This window comes from Aplidium turbinatum, chromosome 17, assembly GCF_918807975.1.
Source record: "Aplidium turbinatum chromosome 17, kaAplTurb1.1, whole genome shotgun sequence".
Taxonomy (NCBI): Eukaryota; Metazoa; Chordata; class Ascidiacea; order Aplousobranchia; family Polyclinidae; genus Aplidium; species Aplidium turbinatum.
The window spans coordinates 14,362,690-14,374,810 of NC_137488.1; the positions used below are offsets into that span (position 1 = coordinate 14,362,690).

At 37.1% G+C, this 12,121-nt stretch overlaps 1 protein-coding gene across 1 annotated transcript; it reads right to left on the reverse strand.

The window, feature by feature from the left end:
* Positions 1–219: 219 nt before the first annotated feature.
* Positions 220–2,555, reverse strand: LOC145786889 (uncharacterized). Its single transcript, XM_082598629.1, has 3 exons — positions 2,308–2,555; positions 1,514–1,643; positions 220–961 (listed from the first exon to the last, which is right to left on the reverse strand). Exons 1-3 carry the CDS (start codon positions 2,474–2,476, stop codon positions 820–822), a joined length of 441 nt encoding a protein of 146 aa, XP_082454755.1. The 5' UTR covers positions 2,477–2,555; the 3' UTR covers positions 220–819.
* Positions 2,556–12,121: the final 9,566 nt, after the last annotated feature.

Here is a 12,121-nt window from a genome sequence, read left to right on the forward strand (position 1 = left end):
GTAACCTGCTTTGTGTCAGTGGTTCAAAAAGCCCCTACATTACAAGTATGCGAAACTGCCAGGAATAACCTATCAGAGACTTTGTCAGTTTGAGAACAAAGATTCAAACCAAACCAATTAAGACAACATGGGTCAAAAAGTGCAAAAAATTTTACCTTGCCCTGTGTAAGCTGATTTTAAATGAAGGCCATTGACCAGGTCAATTGACAACTATTTCATTGGCAACACGCCCATTTTATTGTACAATCATAAGATCGCCTCAAGTGCAAATAGTTTCAATCGACAAATAGTTCACTTTTACGTATTTCTTTAACAAAAAGTGACGTATTTGTCAATTTGTCAACAAATAAAACAATAGACGTAAAACATAACGAAAGCAATATATTAATTAAAAAATGTGAAACGTTGCCACAAGCATAGATTCTAAACTGTTGCAGATACTGGCAGCAACAATAGCCTATTTTTTTAAACATATAGAAATTGTTCAAAGTACTGCGTGCAATACACCAAGCGAATGGTTTGCATAGTTAGGTTAACAAGTTAGGTTAACAACAACATGGTTAACAACAACGTTAACCGATCAAATATATTTTCATTGTGATCAAATCTTTGTCTCTTGTATTTTAACTTTGTTTCTTAGGAGATTGTTCTCACAGTGTTGCGATATTCTCTTCAATAAACGTCGTTTGCCTTCTCTTGGTATGCCTTTACCCTGTTGCAAGTTAGATATCTCAGAGACGACCTAAAAAGCACCATTGTTGCATCTCATCAACTTATAATAAGATTAGACATGGTATTGGTCCCTTCTCCAGGAATCTTTCAAGAATAGTGTCGGAAGCGGCCCCCGCAGTACTTTTGTTTAACTTTAATTAAACTACATTCGTTCCGGCAACATTCCATTGTGATGCCTCGTCGAAATTTTCGTTTTTGTGTCCTATCCTTTCGCATTTCATCTCCAACTCTGCAAAACATATATCGGTTAGTTTTGGTTATACTGGTCCATAACAAATTGTCTTGTGTGACATTTCGCTCTAGTCAATAAGGAAGCTTATCTTTTTTAAGCATGCACATATTTAAGGATAGCACGAACGCTTGCAAAAATTCTTCCACTAAATGTTAACTATAAACTTGCTCATGCTATGATTACAAACAGTTGATAGGAAACCTAATGCATTACAGAAAGCAGACAACAACCGGTGGAGACTGCTGCTGTGACCGATCAAGCCGCGACATCTTTCTAACGCAGTTGTTTACAAGTTACTTTTCAAAATTCATTTTGTAAAAACTAACGATCCGCCATAGGGCGATTAAGAAACAACAAACAATCAACGAAGAATATCAACCCAAAGTAATAAACCGACTGCATTCAGACAAACTTGGGAATGGCAGCACTGCAAGCACATGAGAAGTATTTTTGATGATTTTTGAACAAAGTGGTATGAATTTTCGTGTAGATTCGACTATAGACTATACATACGTTGGTGTAGAATATTTGCATATTTATTTGACTTACTTTATCATAGAATGGAATGGTGAGACGGATTCTGGTTCTCCTAAAACAGCTTCAACAAAACTCTGGCCTTCATCTACTCTTATTAAACGAGCAATTATTTCTTCAACTGATCGTCTTCGTCTAGAATTTCCTGTGTCGTAAGAAACAGAAGCAAGTAAATACTCTGTGTTAAGCCTTGAATTTGTGATGTCAATGCTGTGACGTTTATTATAAGGCTATGACGCAATTTACACAATAGAAACGGAGTCAGTGAACACCAAGCAAAGCGCTTTGAACGTAGACTACAAAATAGTTCACATTCCATACAACACATGTCGTAAAACCAATAAAATGGAAAGGTCGAAATATTACGCGGTACTTAGCCTATACGTTTGAGCAACACGTTTTGATAGCAGATACGCAACGAAAGCAAATAAGAATTGAGAATTTTCTTCCATCGCTATTATAGGAAAACAAAGGTATTTCTTCCCACAAGAGTGAGATGTGGGAAACTTTACTATTCATATGAAATTGCAAACATTTTTCTACTTTTGTAGTAGTGTAGTTATAAAACGAATCAGTTGTATTCTGTGTCAATAACGTAAGCTACACTTATTTTTGCACGTGTTTTTCTATGGTTTGATTGTGGCCTGCTATGCAGAAAAACACTACTTTTGGGAGAAAAATAATCAAGCGACTATAAGCAGACTTTGTGCATGCGTTGAAACTAGAAGGTTCAATGAAGCTGCATTGGCAGTTGTAATAATTTATAAATAATAAAATAATAATTTTCTCTAATGCGCTATCATTCTCACCTGACTTTAATCGCGGATACTTCAAGCCAAGGTGGTAAGACTTCATGCTTCTAATTCCACGCTTTCCACAAATATATTGCAGCTGATCAATAAGCCTGGACCCACAAAAACTTTGCTTCTCGGCTTGGGCTTCAATCAGTATTAAAACAAGGACAATTGCAAACTTCATTTTCAATGAGATTGTTGTAAAAAACAAGAAATCACTGTAGAACTTAGAGACGTTTTTTCAAAAAATAGGATTCTCTTAAAGTTTCTGCAGCAACAGTTGTAGAAAAGTTAGTAACGAACACAATATGTAATGACTGAGTTTGTCTTTTATACACTTATACAACTTCAACACACAACAATTCTTTTTTCTGTGTACTGGCTCTGTCATCAAGTCATCGTGTTACGCAATTAACTACTTTAATAGACTAGTCATTGATAAAAAAGCGTCTTCCCAATTAAAATCTTCCTTAAACAAAGCAGAAGTGGCGTGGAAAACTCTAAGACTCGGCTTCTCAATTACTAATATGTGATTTGTTTTGCACGGTTTTAGATTTCCTGTTTGTTTCACAGATTTTACTTTCAAGTAGTCTATTTGGCATCAGCGTCTTTAAGAATGATAAACGCATTACGCACACCAAAGATCAGTCACAGCCTTGTCTTGTGATTACGTTGCCATTTAATGGTTTTCAAGAAAAAATTTGAATACCAAAATCATTTCGTTTGAAACCTAAATCTGTGGATTTTTTTAGCGCAACAAACAAACTTTAAATTTGTTTTTAGTAAATAGGCTACCACAAGCCGAAGGATAACGTTCATCACTATCTTCTCGTTTCTACAACTTGTAAGAAATGAATACCTTTTAATTAAGACGTACACTTTAATTTCTATTTGAATCACTGCTTTCTTGGTTCCATAGAGCCTAGCACATGTTGGTTGGCCATCGCGTGCTTTAAAACACACGCTGCTGATTTTTGTGCTTCTTAAATATTCCGTTTAATCCGTTATAAAATTTGACAATAACGCGTTTAGTCTAACTTTTTGTCTCTCTCGAACGACGTGCTCGTCTGAACAAGAGACACAACAAAGCCGAACGTGAGCGAATTGTTTCGTCTTCTGCTGAAGGCAAGCTAACTTCAGCTTACTTGAGTCGGCTTGAGTGACTGATCATTCAAACCCACCGTACGTTATATATCCACAGGCAAGTTTGCAAACAGAAAAAGTTTCGACATAAAGAGATAGATGCTTCTCTCCACTAATTGCAACGTTCATCTGATGAAAGTAAAAGTAAAACCAACATCAAACAGATTGATATATCACTTCACTGACGTTTCGTGCACCATGACAATGCGCATCCTCAGAGCGATGTTACGTCAGTGAAGATTTAAAGATTTTGATGCATTCAAACGTTGATGCTTCACTTCATTGACTCAATCTCTCATATATTCCATGTTTCGAACGTGTTTGTTGTTTCGTCCTGGAAGGGATGAGTTGAAGAACTTTGCATAGATTAAAATTAAGTAAGAAATTAGCCTCGGCCAGGAGTGAAGCCTTCGTCCATGGACCACATGCGTCCCGCAAGATCATGTATTGTAATGTGGGCATATTAAAGTTTTGTTGCTGCAAAAGACCACGAGATTGAATGCAGTAGTTTAATAATAATAATATTGATGTGATCTATCTTGGTTCCACAGACTAGCAGGTAAGCTGACCTAAAGTGATATGCTTACGACCTATTTCGGGTAACTTCGACAACTAAAACCAGGCCAGTGCTTTAATCCTTTTCAACTGATAACTGACGTAATTGATTTTTTTTCAAAGTTGATCATTGGTTTTGAACTATCAAAATAACATTGTTAACAAACAAAAATAATAACAAATCGCATACTTGTGGGGTTTTTGGCTAATGGCACTGCTTAAAGGTTCAAAAATGTTAAAAACTTCATGCGATCAAAAACGTTTTTCCACACCGACTAGGTTCGAAGTGCAACCCACTTAGAATAATACCCCACACGTGTTAGCTAAAATGTATGCTTTTTCGCACAGGGCTTCAGCTGTTTATCTCCAACTGGGATTAAACCTAGCCTGGACGCCAACCCAGTTAGAAGTGATATTCTGGCAATGCGGTTGGTAAATAAAAGTCAATGGTTTTATTCTCAAAGAACAAGAAAAGAAAGTAGGCTACAGGAGGACGTTTGCTGACCTAATTAGCGGCAGGTTACTAAGGCGATATATGTGATTAGCAAAGGAAAAGACTTTCTCTGTAGAGCATACAACCATCATTTAGAACGTGTTGATTTCATTGTAGGACCATAACTGTGGCATATGAGTGACGCTTTAGTTAAATGCAAGCTTTTAAAAGTGTGCCAACAGCAATTCTGTGAGGTCACTTGCTTTCAATTGAAACATGTTCATCAAATTGTCGTCAATTGTTACACTGCATATAAAGGTAAAGATCCCATATTCAGTTTTTGACCATTAGGAATGAGAAGATAAGGTTCTCATTTTATTCACCCTTCGGCACTTACGAATGTAGGGTAGCCAGTTCCTTTTTCACGACCGCCTTTCCTTTAGCAACTATGCCCATCTAATTTATGACACCTAGCCCTAGGTAGAGGTGAGTGGTGTTTTTAACAACCAGCTTAAGCCGAGTGTCGAACCAGGTTCGCATAATTGGAAAGCCAGCGTCTTATCCGTTGCGCCATCCCATCGCTATACTGTATATACTGTATATAGTGTTATTTAATTGTGAGGATGTAGTTTTGTGGGCAACGGAACGTCATTGTCAGTGTTGTCATGACATTTGTCACGTGTATTAGCAGATGTATGGCGCTGTTTTCAAATAGAAGACAACTTTAAACGTTTCTAAATCATAACAAAAAAATGTCGTTTGAAACAACAGTTTGATACAGTTTGTCTATTAGGACACCCATCTCCAAGAAATCAATAGCCCACGGTATGAAAATAATTTCCCCTGTCATATTTCTTAACCTGCATGCTATGTTGTAACTTTTAACTTTACTGGAATGTGTGATTCATTAGAAGTTTCACAATTTTCCATATCATCCTACACTGGTTTAAACGTCAATAGGTCACTGCAAAGTTATACGGTACCTCGTTTTATATTCCCGTCAGCTAGAGCGCAAACAACATCCCCAGGCGTTCTTAGAAGTCATTTCATTATCACAAATATCAAGCGATAGCAACACTGTTAAAAAGCAAATTGCTATAGAGGCACGTGCTGGTAACCAATCTTAGTATTCACGCCAGCCACCGCATAGAACAGGGTCAGCAACTTGTTTTGTAGTTGTTACACAGCTTTATATAATTGAGACGCCGACTTAGAAATTAAGATAACTGTATCTTCCCCAATGACTATTTAATATGGTGTTTGGACGTGTAATCTTTTTATCGCTTTATTTAACAAAACAGATTATAATCATCAGCTCATTCTATTATGACTCAAACATAGCAATGTGAAGATTCTGTTCCTGTTAAAGTTAACAGCTTTTTAGAATTTTGGAAAGGTTAAACTCATGGTGCTATGGCTAACTTGTTCATAGCATAGCTGGAACTGTTCAACGATGGATGGAGGAAAAAGAAAAACCGAGAGAAGTAGTTTAAGAGGAGATATGTAGGTGGGGAATTGAAAGAAGAGAATGCGCATAACAGATCACTGTAGAAACACTGTGAAAACTGAAAACCCGCACAGACGACCCACATTGTTAGATTACAGCTAGTGAAAAAAAACTTTGATCCTATTTGACATAACTTGATACAATTATTGTTGATACAAAATTCGTTATTTTTACATTGATTCTTTACTTTTTTACAGTCAACGTTTGCAGACATTGAATCAATGTAGAAATCACTGATATTGCAGTCTGGGAATGCAATATATCCATAGTGTATGCGGTGGTTTCTTCAAGTTCTCGAGCCCCATAGAAAGGTCACAGGCCCCTAAAATCATATACGAAACCACGTGAAGTTATGTTTTTTTCAATTATCTTTTTTAAAAAGTGGTATGTTTTAACACAGGCAATAGGATAGGACTAAAACAAGCCTTTTAAAATGATAATGACAAAAGTTGTGAATCATCCACAAAGCATGAAAAACGGCGCACAGGCATTATGCAAAGATAACTAAGGTAAGATACAGGCCTGTCGCAAAGGGTCATAACTAATCACATTTCTATGTTAATTCGATTCGCTGGTACTTAAATGCGAACAAGAGGAGATATGTCCGGAGATAAAACAGTTACACTTTAAGAAACAGTGGGTTCATGAACCTTCAAAGAAGTAAACAAGCTAAAGCCGTCTTTATATTGGTGTCATTTGACGACTGTTGCTATAAATTGGTTTTAGATCCATTTTTATTTGAAATCGGATCGCTCGGAGGTCTATTTATAGAAACATATTATATATTTAGCTGATAAATTTATAGATGACTCCAAAAATTTGATATGTAAACACATTTTTTTTGTAGCAGTCAACATCATATTCCCATTCCAAAGTTATACTGTCAGAAGCTATTTGCTACCTGTGGGTATAGTTGCGATTGCGGACAAAGAAAATAACAATCTGATGTTCTTGTGATGTAATTTTGCTGTCATAAAATTCTTAAAATCACGTTTGGTATGCCATTGCACTTTGCAATAATTGGAACACCGTTTCTTTGCATTTTCTGTTAAATGATGACTCAGATTATGTTGTGACGTATGGCATTAAAATTCTTCATCGCAAACCTTCTCAATACAAATTTTGCATTAGGAAAAACATTCTATTCGGTCTTCCGGCGCAAAACTAAAACCGTGATTAAAACTGATGTCACTGCGATACGTGTGAGTTTAGTGGTCCACCTGGCAGCACGAGAATGAACGTGATTTGTTAGAAAGCAGGATAATCCGGAAGTAGGTTGGAATGCTGGAGTGTTGCCATAGAAGAATGAGGTCATAAGTATTCAGGTTACTATCGAGTTTAAACCAGTTCAAAAACAAGAAACTTCAGTCTAATAATCCCAAGTGTGACGAGTGTGGTTTCCTGGTTAAACCTTCAAATTGAATTACTAACTTTGTACAGCTTTCTCATTTTGAACATTATTCTAACAAACATGCGATAGTTTTAAAAATATTTCTGTCATAGCATGTTTTTTGCTGTTGTTTTGGATAAAATCAAGGGCTTGACTGGAATGAAAATTTTTTGCAGCAAAGGAACATTACAAAAGTAATTTTCCCATCTTAAATGCGTTTTCACACTACTTAGAATTTTTTTACAAACTGACTCAATTGGATTACGTAACAAAACCTACAGTCACGGATAATTAAAGTAATTGCTCCTATTACGTTGTTTATTGCAACTCACTCGATGAAAATTCAGGGAGACAAAAGTGCAACATTTTATCTAAATATTTGTGCGTGTATTCCTCTTGAGTCTTGCTCAACATTGAAAGTTTACTTTTTTGCGTTTAAAAATTGAAAAATTCCAAATCGAAGTGCAGCATTAAAGATTCTTATTCCATCTGGCTAGAGATTGTTTTTGCAAAAATACGGCAAAAATCAGACTCAACGAATGGTATCCAGCATCCACTAGCTTCATACGAACATGCCACATCGATGAGTGGTGCGTAGCCGAGTGGTGAGAACGTCTGCGCGACGTTCGAAAGAACGTGGGTTCTACACCGCTCCAGAGCATGCGGCTGTGTCTCGGAAAAGACACTTAACGGCAAGCCAAAATAAGGGGAGCACCTGACTCGAAGATTATATGTCGCTGCCTCCTGTCGTTTGTTGTATCGCATCTGTGATCGCAGTGTACTGTATGTTATCGCGATGGGCGCAAATAAAAACACGATTATTATTATGAATCAGAGTTTGACTCCTCATGGACAATGGACATATAATTAATAGTCATCAGATAAAGCTTTAGCAATGGACCACTCTTGATTCTACACTATATGTATTACACACAAAAAAATATAACATAGGCTAATAACTCAAAGGTTTTCGACACGTACGTCGTACGTGTGTCCTCATCAGGAATTACTTAAATCTGCAACATACATAAAATGAAAAGTTGTAAGATAAATTTGACTTTGCACTAGGCTATACCTGTAACGACACTCCTGACTGAAAAGCACAAACTGAAGTAATTCCTCATGAGAACACACGCATGTGTCGAAAAGGTTTGAGTTATTATGTTATATATTTTTTGTGTGTAAAACATTAAGTTAAACCCGCTAAGGTTACTTTGTTTTGTTTGTTTATGGTTAAAAAAAAGCAAACCCTCTACCAAAGCTTTACATTATATGTTTTAATAACTGATTGGATTTCAAAGCATTTATTTGTATCTCTGGTGGTGGACTATTTTAGAAAAACGTGTTTGGATTTGTGAATGTTTTTGTCATGAGCACTGAGCAGTCTTACGCCCAGTAGTTGAAGATTTAGATTAAGTGGACGGGAAGGCAAGGAAGCTAATCTTCGTGACCACCTTCAGGGACGCCTTTTAGCTGTCTTTCCAAAGACACAGCCACATGCTCTTGAGCAGTGTCGAACAGGCGACCTTTGGAATGCCGAGCCAGGCCTCTCAACACTTGGCTGTACATAATTTTGAATTGGATCATGTGTCATATATAGGTTTTATTATTTTATTACAGCAGGAGTAGTGTATTGTTTACTACTTACGCTATAGACCGTTGGTAGGGGAAGGCAACCGTTACACAAGTTGTGCAACGGGCAAGTTGTGCAAGTCCCCGTTTGCAAAGGTGGGCAGTAACTAGTTAAAAAAGTAACTAGTTACATAACTAGTTACTTTTTGAGTAACTGTAACAGTAACTTCGATACTTTTTTGAAAAAGTAACGATAAGCGGTAACTGGCTACTATTTTATCGTTTTTCAACAGTTACTAGTTACAGTTACTTGATTTCCCAAACAAAAATTGGTCGTTTGTTTTTCAGTTTATGGCAGTTTTTTGTAGTGGTCAAATTATTTGTTTGGGAGAGATTATAGGCATTTGGCGACAAGAAGCGAGGTTGTGTACAGAAAGGAGCTGTGTAAACTGCGAGATAGGATTTTGCGGTGTACCAGCGCAGAAAGGAGGCCGCGGAAACTGCAAGGTAGGATTTCGAAGTGTTCTATACGGATTGATGTCTGTGACGCCATAATCCTTTGTTTGTTCCCCCACTAAGCTGTCTGTTTTTAGAAATTTCAGCTTCTCCTTTTTTGTAAAGGGATTCTTTTTTTGTAGATTGTGATTATATAGCTTTGAACACAGGTAGACGAGGTAGTCAGTAGTCGAAAGTCAAAATGGATAAGTTTTTGTCTAAAGTATCAGAGACTGAAACAAACCCCACTGGTAATGCGACCAATATGCCAATCTCTGGACATTCTGCAATCAGAAGAGAAGGCATATATGGGCATGACGAGGAAAAGACTACAAGAACTTCGAAACAGCGACAAGGTGGCCGTCTGCCTGCCATTAGGCCTACTACCCGATTGTTGAAATCTTTGAAAAACAGATTTGGCCATGTTTTTGATGATAGTGACTGCCAGTTAGCTTTTCACTCACAATTCCGACTTTCTTGGCTTTACAAGGATGAAGAAATTAAGACGGCTCTACATCCAAAAATGGTTAACCTATTACAGAACCACAGCAATTTCAACATCGACGATGCAGCAAGCAACAGCGACACTGATATTGACAGGCATGCAACAGATGAATTTTTTGCTCTGTTATTTGAAAACACAAAAAAAAGGAAGTTAGTGCCGCAAAAATTTTAAATGAATTTTTCGAACGTAACCCAACAAAGGCGGTTACGTCTAATGCATTCCCCAATGAAGCCATGAGGCGTTTGTTCTTCCGATACAATACCCCTATCCCCTCCAGTGCTGCTGTTGCAAGACTGCTCTCCCTTGGAAAGGATATTTTGGAGCCAAAGCAAGCTGGACTTAGCGATCAACATTTTGAAATATTGATGTTTCTGAAAGGAAATTGATGTTGTGACTCTTCGTTCATTTTAGATACCCGTATAAAAATATTGACACGCTATACTGCTTATCACGGAGTGTCCTGTGCATGTCGTTTTTTCGATTTTTTATTGTTTTATATTCGGTTGGCCGACGTTTTGATTTTGGGGTTAGATTATGGATTCTTAGAAGCATTATAGTATGTGGACAGCTAGCAGAGTGGTCGCTGGTCTTTTGGAGTGCTTTGTAGTTAGGCAACAGCTACGAACAAAGTATCATCTTGCCCTTTATCATGTATTTTTCAACTTGTACTTTATGGAAAAAAGAATAGTTGTAGATCAGTACTCATATGCATCCATTTTCTTTGAAAAGTAACTGTAACTAGTAACTGTAACTGTAACTAGTTACTTTTTAAAAAACGGTAACTGTAACTGAAACTAGTTACTTTTTGAGCGAAGTAACTGTAACTGTAACTGTAACTCAGTTACTTTAAAAGTAACTAGTGCCCACCACTGCCCGTTTGAAAGGAAATAAAGAGCGTAATAAATCTTTAACGCCATTATTATATTTTACATATAATGCCTTTGAAGCACGTGAATCGCAGTTATCAGTTTTTTGGGCAGGTTAGGCTTGATCAACAATATAAGGTGCTTAAGTCTTAGGATCTAAATTCGGATGCAAACAAAATTTTGATTTTTAAGATGCACAGTAGAACTAGTCAAACTTTAGCAGTAGGGGTCAGTAGACATATGATGTAGTTGTATTTTCGCAGGCAAAATTTTTTCGTACATTTGTTAGTTTTCTTGAAATTTTTTGTTCTTTAAAAAAAGTGTGAATGGGGCAAGTTGTGCAATTGATGACGGAGCAAGTTGTGCAACTGTTCCTGCAAACCGCCTTTGTTAATTTACAAATGTTGTAGCCTATTAGCCATTTTTGCATAGTTTCAAAGTCTGGAGATAGTGAATGAATGTAAAAATAGCTGATTTGTTAAATTGCCTGTACTTTTTCTGGCCGTAATATTTTGCTCAACTTGCCCCTAGTGTTGCTCAACTTACCCCATGGTGCTACACAGCTTTCCCCATGGTGTCCGTAATATTTTGCTCAACTTGCCCCTAGTGTTGCTCAACTTACCCCATGGTGCTACACAGCTTGCCCCATGGTGTTGCACAACTTGCTCCGGAAAAATAATCCGGGGCAAGTTGTGCAATCGTTACTTAAACTTGAATACAGTGCAAAATAATAAATAAAACCAACCAGTTTTTGTCTTAAAACTTGGCTTATTAGCATGTCTTTGAAATGCAATACTTGAGTCTTCGAAAAAGTTAGTGAAATAAAAAAAAATAGATTTAAAAAAAAAACCTGCTCAACTTGCCCCGCCTTCCCCTATATTTATAATCTGCAAGTCGCTCCAGTAGGTAAGGTTTATTAACCATTCAAAAGGCAAGATTTAAATTCGCTAATTGCAGTCATGCGACTCGGAAATTTAGAAAGTAAATTAAATCAACGTTTCGTGTGGCCAAAGAGGCCGGACAGGGTTAGGGCAAACAGGGTTAACAGTTACGTTAGGGCAAACAGGAAAAACAGGGTTAAGGCATTAGTAGTTTCGGCGGGATGGGTTCGATTTCCACTCCTTTCTTTACTCTTTTTTCTTGTATAACTATCAAATACAGTTTAAAGCAAAAATTAGCTTTTTGGCTGAGTAATAGAAGGCTCACATTCTGCATTCAGCTGGTTCATAGAGAAAATTGTCCTATGCCCAAAGTGTCGACCACTCAAAACCCTCCATCTGATGCAGCAACCTGCAGATTATAAATTACATTTGCCAGCCTTTTTTCAACAACCTGAGTGTGCTTTCTTTACGACACAGCATTT

What these genes read in the sequence shown, in the direction of transcription:
- LOC145786889 (XM_082598629.1), bottom strand. Translation starts at nt 2,476, where the DNA reads ATGAAGTTTGCAATTGTCCTTGTTTTAATACTGATTGAAGCCCAAGCC. An exon ending in GTATCCGCGATTAAAGTCAG is followed by an intron (nt 1,644 to 2,307) that starts GTGAGAATGATA and finishes CTTACGACACAG; the next exon opens with GAAATTCTAGACGAAGACGA. An exon ending in CCATTCCATTCTATGATAAA is followed by an intron (nt 962 to 1,513) that starts GTAAGTCAAATA and finishes TATGTTTTGCAG; the next exon opens with AGTTGGAGATGAAATGCGAA.